Source organism: Populus alba, chromosome 8, assembly GCF_005239225.2.
Source record: "Populus alba chromosome 8, ASM523922v2, whole genome shotgun sequence".
In the NCBI taxonomy this organism is placed as follows: domain Eukaryota; kingdom Viridiplantae; phylum Streptophyta; class Magnoliopsida; order Malpighiales; family Salicaceae; genus Populus; species Populus alba.
Window position 1 is genome coordinate 6,526,749 of NC_133291.1, and position 20,886 is coordinate 6,547,634.

Sequence of the window (20,886 nt, forward strand, 5' to 3'; positions counted from 1 at the left end):
CCCTCTAAATTACCAGGATTACTACCTAGCCTACAAGAAGACCAACCCGAACTCTCAAGAGTACTGAAATGGAAGAAAGAAGGGCAAAAGGTTTGTGTTTTTGGTGTGATGATAGGTTCACTCCAGGGCACAAATATAGAACAAAAAAGCTTTATTCCATTTGCTTAGTGGAAGATGAGGTGGAGAACAAGGACAGTGTAGTAGAGTCTGTGAGGGAGATGGAGGAATTAGAAGGCACAGAACCACACATTTCCATGAATGCCTTAGAAGGGGTTCCAGACTGTTACACTCTTAAGGTAACAGGAAGGTTGCATAAACTACCTATTTTTATTTTGATAGATTCTGGTAGTACTCACAACTTTATGAACGTTGAGGTTGCCAATAAATTACAATGTAAACAAATCCCTATTAATCCAGTAACAATTAAGGTGGCCAATAGGGGGAAAATGTTATGCTCGTCCATATGCAAAAACTTCAGGTGGAAGATGCAAGGTAATTATTTTGTGATCGATGTCTTAGTGATGGAATTGGATGTCTGTGATATGGTCTTAGGGTTCAATGGTTGGCTACCCTTGGAGACATCATGTACAACTATAGGAGTATGTGGATAAGTTTCTTTTGGCAGGAACAGAGAGTGATCTTAAAGGGAAATGAGCCGGTGAAGTTACAATCAGTCCAATATGGACAAATGAGTGGATTACTGGACAACAGTAGTGGAATAACGGGTGTTAGCCTATGTAGTTTATCACTGGTTCAAGAAACAGAGAGGGTAAAGGCATTGCTGATAGGGTAGAATCTCAACAAAGAAGAAAAAGAAGTCTTACAAAATCTACTCAATCTCTACCAGGACGTATTCACTTCATTGACAGGGTTACCCCTAAATAGACCCGAAAATCACACCATTCCATTGAAGGAGGGAGCCCAATCTGTCAATCTCCGACCATACAAGTATTATAGTCTGTAGAAAGATATGGTAGAAGGGATGATCTCAGAAATGGTTAGTGCTGGAACAGTCCCAACCTAGCCACAGTCCTTTGGCATCCCCTGTCGTGCTTGTGAAGAAAAAAGACCTTACGTGGAGGCTGTGTGTCGACTATAGGGCCCTCAACAAGTTGATAATAAAAAATAAATTTCCCATTCCTCTAATTGAAGAACTACTGGAAGAGTTAACATATGCAATAGTGTTTTCAAAATTGGATTTACGCTCCGGCTACCATCAAATTCGGATGAGCTCCAAATACATCCACAAAACGGCCTTTAGGACATACAACAGACACTACAAGTTTTTAGTGATGCCCTTCGATCTTACTAACACTCCTGCTACCTTGCAATGCTATATGAATGAAGTGTTTAGAGCTCATTTAAGGAGGTTTGTTCTAGTATTTTTTGATGATATTCTAATTTACAACAAGTCATACACAGAACATATAGAGCATCTGTATGTAGTTTTTGCAATACTCAAGACATACCAGCTGGTAGCGAAGGAGAGCAAGTACGTCTTTGGTGATGACAAGGTGGAGTATTTGGGTCATGTCATCTATAAAGATGGAGTGGCTACTGAACCGGAGAAACTACAAGCAATTAAAAAATGGTCATTACCTCAAAACATCAAACAATTAAGGGGGTTCCTAGGGCTCACGAGATATTACAGAAAGTTTATAAAGGGGTATGGCCTTGTTTGTAGACCCCTCACCAAACTTCTTAAAAAGGATGCTATGGGTTGGAACCAGGAGGTTACCGTGGCTTTTGAAACCTTAAAGAAAGCAATGATTAATCCTCCTGTTTTATCCCTACCCGACATCAGCAAGCTTTTTATCATTGAGACGGATGCATCAGGGTTAGGCATTAGGGCAGTCTTAATATAGAAGGGGCATCCGATAGCATATATCAATAAGGGGTTAGGGCCAAGGCAGCAGGGGTTGTCTACCTACGAAAGGGAAATGTTAGCCATTCTGCAAGCAGTAACCAAGTGAAAGCAGTACCTATTGGGTAAGACTTTCAAAATCAGAACTGACTATGTGAGTCTTAAGTATTTTTTGGACCAAAAGTTATCTTCTCCCTCTCAACATTTATGGTTAACTAAACTGCCGGGCTTCGATTATGAAATTGAATTTCAAAAGGGAAAAGAAAATGTGGCAGCAGACGCTCTTTCAAGAGTCACCAGCAGTGAGCTTCAGGCCTTGACCTTGTCCGCGGTGTCGATTCCTTTAGTAGTTGATATCAAAAGATCCTGGAATGAGGATAGCAAGATTCAATCCATCATCCAAGACTTAACAAGGGACCAGGCTACTCACCCTTAGTACAAATGATAGGACGATTGCTTGTTCAGAAAAGGAAAACTAGTAGTGGGGAACAACATAGCACTCCAACATCAGCTCATAAATATGTATCATGATACAACCTTGGGGAGACACTCAGGGTCTACAGTCACCACAGCTAGGGTGACCAGCATATTCTACTGGGAAAAACAGCAAAAACAAATAAGACAATATGTGAGAGAGTGTCCAACATGTCAACAATACAAAACCGAGAATGTGGCCACGTCAGGATTGTTACAACCTCTGCCAATTCTAGTTGCACCCATTCACAGACATAAGCATGGATTTCATAACTGGCCTACCGAAATCAGAGGGCAAGGAAGTGATATTTGTCGTGGTGAATAGGTTCAGTAAATATGCATATTTTATGGCACTTTCACACCCTTACAGCGCCAACACAGTCGCCAAAACCTTTATCGAATCAATCTACAAACTACATGGATTGCCGGCGACCATAGTAAGTGATCGTGACTCCATTTTTCTTAGTCAGTTTTAGAAGGAATTATTCAGCCTACAAGGGGTCAACCTTCATTATTCCACAACTTATCACCCTCAATCGGATGGGTAAACTGAGGTCGTTAATAGGTGCATCGAAGGGTATCTCAGGTGTATGACAAGGGAGGTTCCATCACAGTGGTGTAAATGGTTGGGTTTGAGTGGATGGTGGTACAACACCAATTTTCACACAGCTACCAAGTTCACACCCTATGAAATATTATATGGGTTTCTACCTCCAATACACATACCGTATTTTTCTAAAGATTCAGTAGTAGAGGCAGTGGATTATTACCTCCAAATAAGGGAAAAGATGCTACAGACAGTACATCAAAATCTACTCCAGTCACAGAACCAAATGAGGTAATTGGCTAACAAGAAGAGAAGCGACAAGGTCCTACAAGTAGGAGATTCAGTTTACTTAAAGCTACAGCCATACAAATAGAAATCAATGCAGCAGCATCACCACAAGTTAGCGGCTAAATACTACGGTCCTTATGTAGTAATCAAGAGGATTGGTGAAGTAGCCTACAAGCTAGACCTCCCATCATCATCAAACATCCATCATGTTTTTCATGTCTCTTTATTAAAGAAGATCATGAAAAATAAGGTGGTGCATAAAAGCTTACCTAATGGACCCGAGAGCCATTGTTACAATCACAAGCAATTATGGATCGCAGGATAATCAAGAGAGGTCAACAAGCTGCTACACAATTCTTAATTCATTGGCAAGGTTTGTCAACAAGCTGCAAGGAATACGTCGAGAAAATAAAACTCAGGTTCCAACTTTCAACCTTGAGAACATGGAGGTTATTAAGGGAGGAGAATTCTTGAGGTAAGAAAGCATTCAAAATAGAAGTTACTGTTACTTACTTGAGCTTTACTTTACTTATTACGCACCGTTTTGATATATCAATCTAAAAGGCACGAGACCCTGCTCTCGTTCTCTATTTCTGCCTATATATAAGACTAGGCTTGAAAAGTTAGGCTAGTTTCTATGACTAAGCTCTTATTTTTTTTGTTAGATTTGGGTGGATGACATGTCATCCGCCTTAATATTTTTTGAAAAAAAAAAACTAACAACACGTTGTTTGATTTATTATGGTTGCCTAAAAATTGAGGCTTAATTTTTTTTTTTACTAAAAAATTCTATTTTTTAACCCATTTTGACTAAGAACACCTACAAAAACATTTTAGAATCCATGATAAACTTATTCATGACTTTAAAAAAACCAAAACATGCCACTAAACCAAAATAAACCCTAAACTAAAAATTTACCCGATTGTGAATATGTATTTTTCATGAACTTTCAAAGTAAAAAAATCTAATATGAATTCCCCTCATCAAATTGAACCATTTAACACAAAATATTGACCGTTTTAGTGGTCTCAATCGGTGTCACCAACCTTTCTCTCTCTATCTCTGAAATCCAACAACCTTTTTCTTTTCTCTCTCAACCAGGGATTAAAAATGAACTTTTGTATCTAAATTGAATTAGAGAAAAATTAAGGTACCAAAATTTGAAGATTTGTGTAATGTTTAAAGTTAAAGGACCAAAATGTATCTTTCCTGAAACTTTTAACACGCGATCCATGTTTGACGCCTTTTTTATCCTGGTCCTCTTCTTTTAATTTCACCCTTGACTAAGAAATTAAAAGCAATTGGCCTTCAATTAGGATCAAATTGCACAAAATAAATCCTTTAGGACCGAAATGAAATTGCAAAAATGCACGCCCACAGTGTTTTATACATACAGTAAAATTACCACGCATTTTAGATTTCTAGTTAATTTTATAATCCAGAACAAGTTATTCTATCATCCCTTATGCACCCCTGTTTTCTCTTTTATTATTCATCCTTCTGTTCCCTTCTTCCTTACGTCTGTTATTCTCTTTTTTTATCTCAAAACAATTGTTCCTTCACCAGAAAATCTTTGTGAGTAGTAAAACAATGAAGGAAACAACCGAGATAATGTGCAATGTTATTGATGTGCAGTATCAACTTTTCCTGGCTAAAGATCAGCTGAACATGGCTCCTTCAACTCCGGTTTTTGATTCGATTTCCACAGAAGTCTCGCGTTTTGAGACGGTACGTTCTTTAATTCTCAAGATTTATTATCGGTTTCTTTATTTTTTGCTTGAAGTTACTTTCTTTTTGTGGATTTCAAGATTTTTCTTTTTTAGTTAATAGCAGTTTGTGATTCCCTTTTTAAGGAAGAATCTAAATTGGGCGTTTGTTTTTTAACTTCGTTTTTTTTTTTTTGGGTTTCTCGAGATAATTGGACTGCCAAGTTTTATTGATTCCGCGTGTGTTCTGGTGGAAATTCGGTCCCTAACTGAAAATTTATTGTTGTTTGTGTTTGGGGGGCAATTTGTTCGGTGCTGAATGGTGTCATAAGGCGATTGATTAGTCAAGGATTACAAGTTAGATACTTGCCTTTTACTTTATGGTTAAGGATAATAGGATTAGATTTATTTCTTTTTGGTATAATTTGGGGGTTTTCAGCTATAAATCATGGGTTTTCCCTTGATTTATCAGGTGTTGAATCCTAGCTCATGAAGTCAAAAGGGTTGTACAATTTAATATGCGGGGCTTAATGAAAACAGTGTTAAGGAGTTGGAATTTGCCTTGAAATCTCTACAACCTATTGCGCTTTATGTGTTAGTGAGTTATTTTGGGTTTGTTATCATCTTTTTTTCACATGCTTTCTTGTCCATAGCGCAGTTTATTTATTTAAAATGTTGTATCATTGTATTTTCTGCTTTACAATTGATTTCTCCGAACATGTACTTACCTCTTTGTCTCTTGCATTGTAGGTTGTGGAGTCTTCTGCTGCCAAGCCTTTTCCTTGCATCCGTTCTGGTAGCCATGCAGATATTGGATCAAGGCCGTCTATGGATGATGAACACGTTAGGATTGATGATCTATCTGCCCATCTGGGTTCTTATTTCAAGTGTCCGAGCTCTTTTTATGCAGTTTTTGATGGTCATGGAGGGCGTGATGCAGCTGCTTATGTCAAGAGGAATGCTGTGAGGTTGTTTTTTGAAGATGTTCGCTTGCCACAAACATCTGTTGTCGATGATGTCTTCCTAGGAGCACTGTTAAATTCCCATAGGGAAGCGTTTTTACAGGCTGACTCTGCATTGGCTGATAAAAGCATTGCTAGCAGTTCGTGTGGAACAACAGCATTGACTGCCCTAGTTCTTGGAAGGCATTTAGTGGTTGCAAATGCTGGTGACTGTCGAGCTGTTCTCTGTAGGAAAGGCGTAGCCGTTGATGTGTCTCAAGATCACAAGCCTTCTTCTTTGCCAGAACGCAGACGGGTTGAGGAGTTGGGTGGTCGTGTTGAAGGTGAATATCTTGTTGATGTGTCTCAAGATCACAAGCCTTCTCTTTCTGTTACTCGAGCCCTTGGAGATTGGGATTTTAAGCTTCGAGCTGGCTCCACATCACCTCTCACTGCTGAGCCAGAGGTTCAACAGTTTATGTTAACGGAGGCTGATGAATTCTTGATTATTGGTTGTGATGGTATCTGGGATGTTATGTCAAGCCAGCATGCTGTCAGCCTTGTCCGTCGTGGGCTTAGGCTGCATGATGACCCAGAACATAGTGCCAGAGAACTAGTCATGGAAGCATCACGCCTCCATTCAGCTGATAATCTCACTGCTGTTGTTGTCTGCTTTGCTTCACCTAATCCTGTTGAGTCATGCGAACCTCAGAGCCGAAGGTTGAGGTGCTCCCGTCTCTCTGAGGCTTGGAGCAAGCTGAAGAGCTCGCTCGAAGGCAATTGAATGTGCATACAAATTATTTCACGTTATTTACTGATGTTTGCTATGGTAAAGGATTTTCATCTGCTGTGACTGTTTCGGATGTTTAAGAAAAACAGCCAGCGGTTTTGTAGGGTAGAGGAGCGGGCGGGGTTAGGTTAATACACCAAGTGAAATGCTACTCTTTGTTGTTGTTTACTGACAGTGCAAGGTTATTTTGTTTTCATTGGGTTCCGCTCAAGGCGATGGCCTGTTGTCTTTTTTCTTTGTTTTCTCTTGTACAAATCATCCCTGTTTACCTGTCCATGGGAATAATGAAATGAGACTTCAACTTATGTGTCATGTGCCTCTTGAATGCAGTCCTAGTTACAAGTCTAATTCTTGAGAAACTGAGCGATGTTTAATAAAAGAAATTGTTTTACAAGTAAGAACTATAGGAACCTTATTTACATACGGATTTTTTATTTTTTTCGCTCGTCGGGAGGGCTTTGATATTCACGTGCAACCCCTTTTGAGAATTTGCCTCTCCTATTTTGTCCCAAAGCCAAAGGATATTTTTCATTTTCGCCATCCTTGTTGGTTTCCAGCATCCGAACCTCGTTCACAAAATCGATCAAATGGTTTCACGACAAATTTCGTTCGAGCTGGCTTTAGTAGTGGCACACAAAGGCCTCATCATCTTAGCAGGAATTGTTGTCTAAGCTCGCCACCACCACCACCAGGCATGTATAAGGAAAGGGTAATGCTAGGATTTCTAAGGCCACCATTTACTAGAATTTCAATAAACAAAATCTACATCGATATTTTGTACTTGGCATAGATAGGACCGTTTGATTTGTTATCTTCCTAACCCACCTAAGAAAAAGTTCATCTTGACCAATAGATCTCAACCGTTCAAACTGTTGAATAGACACCATCTCTAGGGGCAACACCCCCATTAGAAAATACTGTACATTTGTAAATTTTGGAAGGCATCAAAATCAAACCGGACCTCCAATTCTTTATGAATAGGAAATTAAGTACCTAAACGTTATATATTAGCCGATGACCCACAAATCTGCTTTTCATAAATGGTTCATGTTCAATGTTTAAGTCAAGGACAGGCCTCAATTCAATCGAAGAATAGAAACGCCACCGTCTGCCATTACATCAAAACCAAAACAGTAAAGGAAAGAACAGCTCAGCTAGTTATAAAATAAGATACACTTGATTTCTACCCTAAGAAAAGTAAAAAGCAAAAACCTTTTTTATAATATTCTATCATACCTCACCAGCTGTTAGATTATATATGATTTGTAGTTTTTTCTCCGTAGGGTAGTGTTTATTTTAGTTTCAATTATCGTCCCACTTTCAAATTTAATAGATCAAGAAAAACTTGCTAATGTTTTTGAGAAATGTATGAATATATATAAATGTATTGTGTGAGACTCAATTGGAGATTGGAGATAAATTTAGCATTAGTAATTTAAAATAATAGTTCGAAAATGTATTGGTATTTTTATTGTGGTCCTTAAATAAATTTCTTACTCTAGAGGGTTTCTCAATTGAGTTCTTCAACCACTTCTATTTTTTTTCTTAATATTTTATAAAGTTCCAGATAAATAATGTAATTTTACAGTGTATTTTTATTTTCTCCCTAAAAATCTTGAAGATTTTAGACAAAAAGCTTAATTGAAAACATAAATGCTTTGAAACTTAATTGAAAATATAAATCCTTTGAAACTTAATTGAGACAAAAAAAAAAAAAATCTTTGAGGATACCATTGAGATTCTAGTTATGGTTTGGGACCACTTTGAAATTTGTCGAAATATTCTAGCCTCCGAGTTGTCAAAACCCGCAGTCCCGAGGAGACCAAAAATAAAAAACTCGAATAACATAGACAAAGAGCGACACCGATTCTACCAGACAAACACAAATGGCGATGGCAAGTATTGCAAGGAGAAAGGCTTTCTTTTTAACAAGAAACTTATCAAATTCTTCAAGTGCTGATGCTTTCAAGTTTTCTTATTCCCTCACTAAATTCTCTCGTGGGTTTGCTACCTCGGGATCTGAAGAGAACGATGTAGTTATCATCGGTGGTGGACCGGGTGGCTATGTGGCTGCTATTAAAGCTGCCCAGTTGGGACTCAAAACTACTTGTATTGAAAAACGTGGTACTCTTGGTGGCACTTGTCTTAATGTCGGCTGTATCCCTTCAAAGGTAATTCCCTTTTGTTTTGGTTTCTCTTTTTGATCTGTTTTTGTGTTAAAGTTGTTGGGTTGTGTTTGTTTCTGTGAGATTTTATATTTTGTTTGCTTTCAGATCTGTTGGTATTGTTTGTTACCTGAATTTGATTGATGGGTTTTCCGTCGGAAATGGGAATTTTTCTGATTGCTTTTTTGATAGAGATTTCTTGTTGTGTATTTTACTGGTTATCGAATTTTCGAACAAATTATGCTTTGGCTATTGGAGAGGTTTTTGACTGTTTAATGGAAGGAATAGAAACAGTAGAAGATTTTGTTTGTTATTGGATTCAACATCTTGATCTCCTTCCGTGAAAGTTCATTTTGCAGTGTATTGAAGGCCCAAAGTATCCTGCAATTAATCCCTGTTAGGCAGTGGATTTAGGTTGGTAACGCTGATTGAAACCATGTTTCCCAAAAAATTAGAAAATTTTCTTTTGTTTTTTTACGTAATATTTTTTTTATGTTTTCAAATAATTTTTTTAAAAAATAAAATAAATATTATTTTGATATGTTTCCAGACAAAAAACATTTTGAACCGCAACCGTTACCACACTCTCAAACACCTTTTTAGACTATCCAAATGGAACTTTTAAGTTGTCTGATTAGTTCTACTGATTGTATGTTTTACATCTGTGGTTGACATGGTGATTTGTTTTGTAACCAGCTTGTTTATATTAGTTAGTCTAAAGTGTTCTAGAATTCTACATGTTATGAATTGTGTATTTGTGCCTTTGAAGTTAACAACCAGAAGTATTAATCCTGGGTTGTCAACTCATTTATGTATTCATTGTATTTAGTTATTTAACCTATCTTTTGTAGTTTTATTGTTCTTTCTTATAGCCAAACTCTTTGACTAGCATTGGGAAAAATGTTTGCATGCGTAACATATTTCACATTTGGAATTTATCCAACCCTTCTTATTATCAGGCACTTCTTCACTCATCACACATGTTCCATGAAGCCCAACATTCATTTGCTAGCCATGGAGTGAAGTTCTCTTCTGTTGAGGTTGATTTACCTGCCATGATGGCCCAAAAAGACAAAGCTGTGTCTACCCTTACTCGAGGTATTGAAGGTTTATTCAAGAAGAACAAAGTCAACTATGTCAAAGGATATGGCAAGTTCATCTCCCCATCTGAGGTGTCAGTGGACACTGTTGATGGTGCAAACACTGTTGTGAAAGGCAAGAATATCATAATTGCCACAGGTTCTGATGTAAAGTCTCTGCCTGGGATTACCATCGACGAAGAGAAAATCGTATCTTCTACTGGTGCTTTGGCTCTGAAAAAGATTCCAAAGAAACTTGTGGTCATTGGGGCAGGCTATATTGGACTTGAGATGGGCTCAGTGTGGCGCCGACTTGGTTCAGAAGTCACCGTCGTTGAGTTTGCTCCGGATATTGTCCCAAGCATGGATGGGGAAGTTCGCAAGCAATTTCAACGCATGCTTGAGAAGCAGAAGATGAAATTCATGCTCAAAACTAAGGTTGTAGGAGTTGATACTTCTGGAGATGGTGTGAAGTTGACACTTGAACCAGCATCTGGCGGTGACCAGACAACTCTTGAAGCTGATGTGGTTCTTGTCTCTGCTGGTAGGACTCCATTCACTGCTGGACTTGGACTGGACAAGATTGGTGTGGAAACTGACAAGGTTGGACGAATTCCTGTCAATGAAAGGTTTGCAACAAATGTTTCTGGTGTCTTTGCTATTGGGGATGTGATTCCAGGCCCAATGTTAGCCCACAAGGCAGAAGAGGATGGAGTTGCTTGTGTGGAATTCATAGCAGGCAAGCACGGCCACGTTGACTATGATAAGGTCCCTGGAGTTGTATATACACATCCTGAGGTTGCATCTGTTGGTAAGACTGAAGAGCAGGTCAAGGCACTTGGTGTTGAGTACCGTGTTGGGAAGTTCCCTCTCTTGGCAAACAGTCGTGCCAAGGCAATTGACGATGCTGAAGGGCTAGTCAAGATAATTGCTGAGAAAGAGACAGACAAAATATTGGGAGTCCATATCATGGCACCTAATGCTGGAGAGCTCATTCACGAGGCCGCGCTGGCTCTTACTTATGATGCTTCTAGTGAGGACATAGCTCGTGTATGCCACGCTCATCCAACAATGAGTGAGGCATTGAAGGAAGCTGCCATGGCCACTCATGACAAGCCCATTCACATCTAGAAGGATTGATTATTACCTTTCTTTTTCATTTTTGCTGAAAGACCTTGCGAATGGCTTAGTAAAACTGCCCTCTGCTTTGCTCATCGTTTATTTGATGAGATTTGAAAAGAAATTTACTGTTCATTTCCTTGCATCTACATGAGAATAACTAAACACGTTCAGCATTCGTGATGAGATGAGTGCATGCATTTTGAGTCAATGGCCATTACTAGTGAGACCTTGTGTTCTCATGAATTGCCGTTGCAGTTGTTTTTATTTTTTGTTCAAAAAATTGGCATTTCAGCTGTTGGTATATTGGGATCCTACCCAAATGATAGAATAAGTAATTCAATTCCAGCCTATCTGTGGCATGGATACATTTTAGTCGTGGAGCCGTTGGTTTTTTTTGTTATTGTTCGTTTCTGTCACAAGTGAGCTGTGAAATGTTCCATACTTATCTTCCGCCCAGTCACAAACGCAGGCCATCAATCACCTTTCGAAAAGTTAAGAATCAGCCATTTGATTTGAGTGTTCCATAGTATCTAAATCGTCTTACCTAATGCTCAGAATTCGGAATGTGCTCTGATCCTTTTCCTTCCCCAAGAGATGTATAGAAGAAATCTAAGATGGCATATTGCGCCATGCAAGGACTAGAGGGTCACAAGTTCTTCTCTCGAGCCTTCTCATGAATGCTTGCATGCCTCCATTACCGGCAATTTAAAACATCCAATTTTCAAACGGGAATGAGTTCCTATGCTTGTGTGATTATCTCTAGATGGAGTTGAGAGTTGATATAATTTCACACCAGTGAGCGGACGCCGCGACAAAGATCCCCTAGGAGCTCCGAGCAATACTATTGGCAAGAGGAAAAGTATATTGAACTGAAAAGACTATTTATTAGCCCTAAGAGGGAACTGGAGGTGCTGTATTGGATTTACTACAAGCCCTCTAATCCTCGTGCCTCCGCAAAGGAAATGTAAAGGGAGGTAAAACATGTATTGCATGATGAAAAGAGATGAAAAATGGAAAGATTCAATCCATCATGTTTACATCGGTAGCTGCTCTAAGCTCCCGACAACCACAGACCAGAAAACCATCTGCTAAAAGTTGGAAAGAGGACGACAAACGTTTGCTGCAGATAAGACAATTCTCTCCAAATCTCCTCTTTACGAAGCAACCAAAGATTTCATAGGAAGTTCCTTGATGACCACTTATCCATCACTCTGCTCATCGAACAGAAATCCTTGACCGCACAACAAAAACAAACCATCCCTTCTGCTGCAAGCAAAATCATGAGGCCTTCCCCATGTTCACTGCAAATTGGAGTTGCTAGGAAGTGTGATTACATCACAAATCCTCTCGCATATCTGTCAAGTTTGAAAAAAAAAAAAGAGTCAAATTATACAAAAGGAAAAAAACATGTCAATTAAAATCAGTAAGAAAAATAAAAAATAAAAGCATAAAAACAATGAAAATAAATACATCAATTAATTTCATAATTCTCGTGAAACAAAGAATTACTAATCAATATCAATTAACCAACTAAAACACTACCGAAACTACATCAAATCGTGTTAATAAAATTGTATTAGATATTTAACTTAAAATTCTTGAGAATTAAGGATAAAAGTTCGAGGAAAATGATAAAAAAATAATGATAATAATAATCATAAGATAGATATCTTATGCATTACTTAAGGGGATTTCATTAGTAAATCTCATAAATATAATTGTTGATATTTTTCGATAAATAAATTATATAATATTAGAATTACTTGTTTTGTTATTCTTTGTTGCAGCTTGCTTTTTGTACTTTTCGGGTTTCTTCATCAATTTAATGCCTTTTAATATATATATATATATATATATGGTTTATTGAAAAGAAGAAGAAGAAGAGCTAACAACATGGGTGCCAATCAAAACTGCAGAAGCATTTGCGGCAACCAAAGCGTTGATTCAACAACGCAGACAAATATTGATCAGGCAAGAAAAACAAATGGCATATATGAACAAGTTCATCACAAACACTCTATATTTTATTTAATTTAGCTGTATATAGTTGAGGAAATACCAAGATGGATTCAGGTTTCTACTTGGCTCTAGCCCGTACTCCTTGGTACAAGGAGACATGAACTCGTCCCAAATAGCTCAACATATATAGACAGGCAGTACTATAAATAAATACTTGGAGGCTCAACTCCAGAGATTATTGCATATCACATAATCTATCCACCTTTTCATAACACGCAGGGCTACAGCACGATAGTAGAAGTCTAGCCCGTTACAATTTTACAGTTTAGCAAGCGCGAGGGCGTAGTCGATCACAGTGGCTTTCTCCGAGGTATATTTTTGTTTTAAAAATATTTAAAAAATAAATTAATATTTTTTTAACTTTTCCTTTATTTTTTTTGTTTTCAAATCATTTTAATACAGTGATATAAAAATAATTTTTTTAAAAAATAAAAAAATACATAATTTTAATATATTTTCAGATAAAATATTAAATTAATTTTAATTTCCATAAAATTAAATTACTACGTGAATTTGATAGTTAAACTTCTAAGTCTCTGATATTTCAAAATCTTTCCTGAATTTTTTATCAGCGGAAACTTAAAATTATTGATCTTGGTCCTCGTACTATTTTGTTTAGAAGGCCACACCCCTTTTAGATTTCCATTGCACATATACAAGTCACGATCTAGCTATCCCTTAAAAATATACTTGTCATTGTTTTACGAGTCCAAGTGTGAGATTCCATTTTTTAACAATAGCATAAGACCAAATCATGGAATTTTAAAGATAGGGAACCTCAACTTAATCCCTAAAATATTTCTATATATTCATTTAAGTTCCAAGCCAAGTTCAATGTTAAACAACTTTTTTTATTAATTTTTAAAAATTAATAGAGAATTAGCCTATTGTTTTATCCATTTTAGTGAACAAAAAAATTCTTCACTAGAACAATCTTGTAGAATAAAATTATTTTTTGTATTATCCTAAAATACATCAAACAACTCTATAAAAAAAAAATTGTTTTGTTTAGTATATAATACAACTATCTAAAATAGCGAATTGAATTACGTGGACTTAGGAAGGCAAGAATAGGTGTAGGCAGTCTGTTTATCGAGTGAACAGCAATTTTGAAGGCTAGAGGCCAGTAGGACAGTGGCATGTGTGCACAATGTAGGAGTGTCAAAACAATCTCGACAATGTGTGGATGACGCCTTTCAACAGTGCCATTCTGCTGTGGTGTGTGAGGTGCAGTCGTAAGATGGCTAATTCCATGGGAAAGGAGAAAGGGTTTTGAGTTTTAGGAATTCGCCACCATTATCAGAATACAGATTCTTGACCTTGTGACTAGTTGACGTTCAAGGAGAGGGATAAGTTGTTGAAAAATAGTTGCCATGCACATCTGATTTGTTATGCAAGGGAAATAGCCAACTATATTTGGTAAAATGATCCACAAATAAAGCATAGTATCTGAATCCATTGATAATTGAGGGGGTTTCATTAGTAAATCTCATAAATATAATTGTTGATATTTTTAGATAAATAAATTATATATTATTAGAATTACTTGTTTTGTTGTTCTTTGTTGCAGTCTGCGATTTTTGAATCTGGAAGAGGAAGTGCCTCTGCGATAGGAGGTATTGGCAGTTGCCACTAGAATGGGGGAGGTGGCTTTTAGTCGTTTGAGATCTGCTTCATAACCAATAAGGAGATCATGTTCCTCAAAGCTGAGGGAGGATTCGCGAGCCCTGATAGGGCCTGCAATGTCGCGAAATTCAGCACCAAGTCCATTAAGAATGTGGAGCGTAAGATCATCATTGGTTAAAGGTGTGTCAATGAGTGCTAGTTCATCTGCAATAGATTTGACAGATTTCAAAAACTCAGAGAATGAACGGGTACCACGTTGGCTGGATGTGAGAGTTTCCTTCAACTGCAGGACTCTAGTCCGTGAGCGATTTGCAAACAGACGAGCAAGTGTGCTCCAAGCTTCTCGGGACGTGTCAGCTGTGGCCACAAGTGGCATGACGTTTTCCGACACAGACGAAAATATCGCATTGAGAAGTAGTTTGTCCTGACAATACCAGTGCTGGTATGCAGGTGAAATGGAGGGAGCTGCAATAGTAGAGTTGGAAGTACTTCGAGGTGGACAGGTTGAGGAGCCAATGAGCCATCCACATAGCCAAGGAGATCATAACCAATAAGCAGAGAGGTGAATTGTGCTCGCCATGAAGGATAATTTGTTCCTGTAAGTTTAAGGGGCAATTGGGACGTAGTGTTAATGGCGGTGAGTGATAGCTTGGTGGTAATGTCTGAGCTGGGGGTAGAATTAGGTGTTGAGTTGCTTACAGGGAGGAACACATTTGGAGAAGAAAAAAAAAAAGAATTACAAAAGTAATGTCCATAGTTGATGTTATCCTTATCATGTGATAACGTTGATACACGGCTGGCAAGTGGCAACTGTCTTCATTTTATTTTTTTTTTGATTTACATGGATGTTCAGGACAGTTTGCGCGCACCACGACTAATCTCACGGCTCACTGAATATCCTGCAAACCCAGTGAACATGTAAGGCATCACGGGGGTAACAGGCGTGCACGGTGAGATTTGAATCCAGGATGCCGAGAAAAAAAACAAGTCTCTTCAACCGCTGGGTTAATACCTCAAATGACAACTGTCTTCATTTTGTAATTGGGTGTTGAAGTATTCATTACGACGTCATGTCTGTCGGCTGAGCTTGCTTGGCCAAATTGGCTCCAGCCGCCCTCTTTGCATTTGAGCTAAGCCATGAAGTTTCTCTTGTTTATGTTCAGCTCTACGGAAGCTGTTGCAACATCTAGACGTGAATATGGCTTCGGCTTTCATGTCCCCAGTTTTCTTGGTGTGGAGGTTTCTCTTAAATGCTTTTATCTATTCTGTGGTCTGCAAGCCCTCTTGTTTCAAGTATGAGGATTTATTTTATATAGGCATCCATATTATCCACACTAAAAGCCGTTCATTTTAATCTTGTGTTAAAATTGATTTCAATTATTTAAATAGATTGGTCATAGAGTTCATTTATATTGCTTAAAATCTTTCACACACTATATATATTAGATAAATTATATATATTGAAATGATTTCATTTCTACTCCCTTCTTAAATTTCCATACAAGTCGTCGTTCTTTACTTCTCAGTAGTTCTTTATTTCTTCCCTGTCGCGTGTGATATCGGAAGAGTATAGAGTCAGCCATGGAAGCGCATGAATGGTGAGTGTCACACCAAGACAACGACATAAAATGAAAAACAGAAAATACCAGAACTGAAATTAATCACAGCATAAAATGGAAAAACAACAGCATTCATGTATTAGTTTTACTCAGAAACAATAATGATAGAAACTAACTAGGATTGATCTCTGTCGAAACCCCATATTATCTCGCACCGGCTTTATTTCTTAGGAATAGCAGCACTCCCTTCGAACTAAGAAACAGAAACACAAGAAAGCACAAGCATTCAGAATCCAAGACAACATTTATCGCACATTACAACACGATTTATTTATTTTTATGTTTTAAAATTATTTTTAAAAAAAATTAAATTTTATTTTATTTTTTTTTAAAATTAATATATTTTTTGATATTTTTAGATTATTTTTGATATGTTGATATCAAAAATAATTTTTTTAAAAAGTTATTTTAATACATTTTTGAGTAAAATTTTTTTAAAAAACAACAATAATCATACTTTCAAACATGTTCTACATGATTTATTCTTGTAAAATGGTCAGGCCGATTTATTACCCATGAAAATTTAGTAGACAAAATAGTCTATCACAAGACATTGTGACAATATAGGTAAACAATGTAGGTAAAGATTTCACGGGATATGATTTTTAGAGATTAAATCATGTTTAAGAGATTTGTTGAGCTTGTCTTGTTTTTTTTATAAAAAAAATTAATGTTTTATTTTTTCTTTTATACACTATTTTTAACTTTTATTTTATTATTTTTCTTGTTTAATTTTATTGGATTAGCCCTCAATAGTATTTTTTTTATTTTACCCCCTATTATTTTTTAATCTATAAATTATCCATCATATTACAAATAAATTTTAATTTCATCACCTGTGATTTTTTTATCTTTCAAGTTCAGTCCTCATTCTTTTAATTGCAATTTCTTTTGTTCGTGATCATTTTTTTTTTAAATTTCATTCTCATTGAGTTTTTTCCTGTTACATTTTAGCTCATTTCTGTCTTTTATGTTGTTCATTTTCTTTTATAAGTTTTTTTATTAATATTTTTTCAATGATTTTATTTTTTAAAATTAAATTGAATGACTTTTAAGCTTCTTAATTGAACTTGGGTTCATGATTTAACAAGTTACAAGTTATTTATATTAGACTAAGTTTAAGAAATTCATCTAAGTTTGCTTGATTTTTTCTTTTTTTTTTTAAGCCAATGCTATATGCTTTTTTTAAAAAACTGTTTTACTCTTTTTTTTTAAAAAAAAAGAAGTTTTGCTTCAAATAGGTTAAGATTGGATTGTTTGATAATCCAAATAGCTTCAGGTGTGTTTTTTTATTTTTTTTTCATTGTTTTTTTTATAGTTTATTTATTATTGTTGTTGTTTTTATTATTTAAATTACCACATGAACCAATGACTTGAAAATTAAAAAAAAAAATAACCTATCATATATATATATATATATATATATATATATATATATATATATATATATATATATATTTGTTCACAACAAAAATGCAAAGCATGAGCAACATATCTAGCTCTAAACTAATTTACAAGTAAACCGGTAAATCCATGGGCGTACCTTTTCTAGAACTAGCCTAATTTTCACTCAGTATTCAGTTCCTTTCCTTTTCTTCTTCTTCCTTCCTTCCTTCCTTCTTTTTTTTTTTTTTTTTTTGAGAATAACTTTCAATATACAGTTCTGAATTCATGGTCCTTGAGGACTGGGATAATTCACAATCGCAAGCTTAAATGATTATTGTATTTTTCTTTGAAAAAAACAACAACATTAAATTAGTATTAAAGAATTGCAAAACTCGTTTTGAGATTCAGGATTTGAACTCTTATTACTCGTTTATGTAGTTATAATGTGAGGTACGTTCACGTTAGAATTGATGTATTAAAAAAAAACAGAGAGATTTCATCACTTGTTTCCAGAGCTTGGGCTTCCATACATGGAAATTCACCATTTGGGTCACCAGCCTGGATCTTTGGCCCATGTTTTAATACTATTCATTTAATAGGCCCAACACATTTCTTTTCCTGATAGCTTTGTTTTTTATTCTTTACAACTCTTGGAAGAGCTGGGAGACACGGGTCTCTTCGGCAAAAACGAATTGAGTAGAATCTGGCCTTTTGCTCCTTTGGAATTTTAATGAATTTCTCTGGCTTATTCAAAGAGAGAGAGAGGGAGGGAGGGAGAATGTAGAAGGATATACGAACAAAAGAACAGAATGTTTAAGAACAATGAAAGGTAGAATTAAGGGGAAAAACAAGTAAAGATAATTTATCTTAATATTCTCTTTATTCTTAGTTTTCCAACTTTATAGATGTCGAAGGTTTCATATATATATTCCACTTTCATCAGTGATCACAATCAAACTAAAAAAGCATATAGGGCTAGTAAATAAATGCCCTAATCCCTGTACTTAATAATTTATAGTATTTATATATATATTGGCTAAAAACTAATGCTCCAAACACACTAGCTAGCTAGAAATCAAGATTAAGCTGCAGATGGTAGATTCATGTGGTTAACCACCCCATCCCCAGTCAATGCCGCCATTAGGGGTCCAAGTTTTTCTTGAGCAACGGGCACAGTGGCATTCTTGTAATCCAGGGACTCATCCTCGTATATTTCCCACCATTTTTTCACCAAAACCTTGATGTCCTCTCGATCCATGTTTTCTTCTTTTCCAGTATACCTCCATGGCTTTGCACCCTAGAAGTTTGAACAAAAATGAAAATCAATTAAAATATCTATATAGATCAATATGTTGAAAGAACTGTACTTATAACAGTGAATTCTCTTACCGCAGCACAGTAATGGACAACCTTCACTTCGTCAAGGTCGAATTTATCAGGATGGCGCCACAGCATAGCCGAAACAAGGTTGTAGACAGGAGGGATAGGCTGGAATACATCCCTGAAGAACATGTTCAGAAAATCCTGCAAATCACAAGTAAAAAAAATAAGGGTGATGATAAATTAATTAAAAAATGAAAAATCTACCACTTCTTTTCTGGAATATCCGAAAAATAAGGGTGTATATATATAAGAAAGCCTTCCAAAAAATAGTGATAATAAATATCCTAAACAGGCCAGATTAATTACCTGCTCAGCAAATGAGGTAGGGGTGGTGACTTTGAGGGTCTCCAAGAGATCAAAGTAAGTCTCCAGCTTAGGTTCATAGAGAAACATGCCAGCATTAAAGTATAGAGGAGGGGGAGAGCCCATCTCCAAAGGCCACTGAACTTTTTCAGGGCATTGCTGGCAGTATTTGATCTGATACTGAGGAGAGGTACTCCATGTCTTCTCACAAAAACAGTCCTTCACAGCATAAAAATATCCAGTTGGCTTCTCGAAAAGATGATCAATATTCTCAAAGACTTGAATATCACCATCCAAGTATATCATCTTCCCATAGTCCACAAACTACAAACCACAAGGGAACCACATTAGATAGTGAATTAGAGGCCATCACATCAGCATATAAATCCATCATGCAAAAAAAAAAAAAACTTTAGTAATTTTGATTAGGGATATGTCATGCGTGCTTCTCTAGAACACAAGTTGAGAGACTTGATAACAGCCCACGTTTAGACAATTGGATGGCTAATGCCTATGGCCAACAATAATAGTAACATATCAAGAAAATAATAGTTGACGATTAGGGTTGATTAGCTAATTACCTCCCAAATACGAAGTTTTGAGTAGTTAATCACATAATAAGCCATGGAAAACTGAGTCTGGTTCTCTGGTGGATACACGGGCTCAATCTCACGGATGATACAGCCCTGAGATTCTAGAATCTCGCGGTGCTCCTCGGGCACATCAGGCAAAATAGCGACCACAAGAGGGTATGCAGATTTCACTTTTCTTAAACCCTTGGCTAAACCCACCACACCTTTCACATAATCACCGTTTCCGGCCAAGAACGTAACATATGCTCTCTTCTGCAAGTTCGTCGTAGGCTCCATTATGGAATTGGGAGACATTTTTTAAATAAGGTGATCAAGAAAGATGACCAGTAACAAAGAAAGCAATGAAAACAAAGAAAGACTAATGGAAGTTTGGCGTGAGTTTTAGGGCATGGAGTGTGCCCATATTTATATATATAAGCATCGAATGGTCGTGTGGTGAAAATGGCAAGGAGCTAATTTAGGGTAAGATGATATTTTGTGTATCTATTTTCATAAATGTTCATTTAGATTCCAAAACGTGGAAAGTAAAGGTATGCTGTTGGATTTTTAAAGGTTACACTTGCCAATTTGAGCATTTGACACCTTAAAACGGAAGGCGACGTTTTCCCTTTTTTGTTTCTTTATAGATTGATAAAAAAAAAAGTTTCAAAGGTGAGCAAATAATATTCAGGAAAGTCTCGACTTCCAGTATTAATGGCATCCACACTTAAATGTATCGATATACAAATTCTCCTCTAATTTACATGAGATTAATTTTAGGTATAACAAATTAATAATTCTAAATACATAGAAACATGATTTTAATTAATTCTTCTTAACCACTATACTAAGTTTTTAAGTTTCTATTTTTAAGTATTTAATTTTAAATTTCATACATAAGATTTGGCTAGAACAAACATGTCTTGCCAAGGTTTAATGCTTGGAGAATGCCATAATATTTTGTCAGCTTTATAGTGATGGCCAATTTGGTTTTCAATACG

At 36.4% G+C, this 20,886-nt stretch overlaps 3 protein-coding genes across 5 annotated transcripts; 2 read left to right on the top strand and 1 right to left on the bottom strand.

The window, feature by feature from the left end:
* The first annotated feature begins 4,608 nt into the window (after positions 1-4,608).
* LOC118062422 (probable protein phosphatase 2C 2) lies at positions 4,609-6,923 on the top strand. Of its 3 annotated transcripts, XM_073410712.1 has the most exons (3): positions 4,609-4,901; positions 5,177-5,237; positions 5,631-6,923. In XM_073410712.1, exons 1-3 carry the CDS (start codon positions 4,765-4,767, stop codon positions 6,603-6,605), a joined length of 1,173 nt encoding a protein of 390 aa, XP_073266813.1. In that variant the 5' UTR covers positions 4,609-4,764; the 3' UTR covers positions 6,606-6,923. The 3 variants fall into 3 exon arrangements, with proteins under 3 accessions (XP_073266813.1, XP_034932056.1, XP_073266814.1); XM_035076165.2 differs by lacking the exon at positions 5,177-5,237 and having other exon boundaries at positions 4,609-4,902; XM_073410713.1 differs by lacking the exons at positions 4,609-4,901; positions 5,177-5,237 and adding an exon at positions 5,244-5,478.
* A 1,504-nt stretch (positions 6,924-8,427) lies between these two features.
* Positions 8,428-11,119, top strand: LOC118062423 (dihydrolipoyl dehydrogenase 2, mitochondrial). Its single transcript, XM_035076166.2, has 2 exons — positions 8,428-8,782; positions 9,736-11,119. The coding sequence occupies exons 1-2, from the start codon at positions 8,498-8,500 to the stop codon at positions 10,984-10,986; spliced, it is 1,536 nt and encodes a 511-aa protein (XP_034932057.1). The 5' UTR covers positions 8,428-8,497; the 3' UTR covers positions 10,987-11,119.
* Positions 11,120-18,479: 7,360 nt separating this feature from the next.
* On the bottom strand, positions 18,480-20,290 carry LOC118062424 (galactinol synthase 1). Its single transcript, XM_035076167.2, has 4 exons — positions 19,895-20,290; positions 19,317-19,637; positions 19,017-19,151; positions 18,480-18,924 (listed from the first exon to the last, which is right to left on the bottom strand). Exons 1-4 carry the CDS (start codon positions 20,198-20,200, stop codon positions 18,709-18,711), a joined length of 978 nt encoding a protein of 325 aa, XP_034932058.1. The 5' UTR covers positions 20,201-20,290; the 3' UTR covers positions 18,480-18,708.
* Between the last annotated feature and the right edge of the window lie 596 nt (positions 20,291-20,886).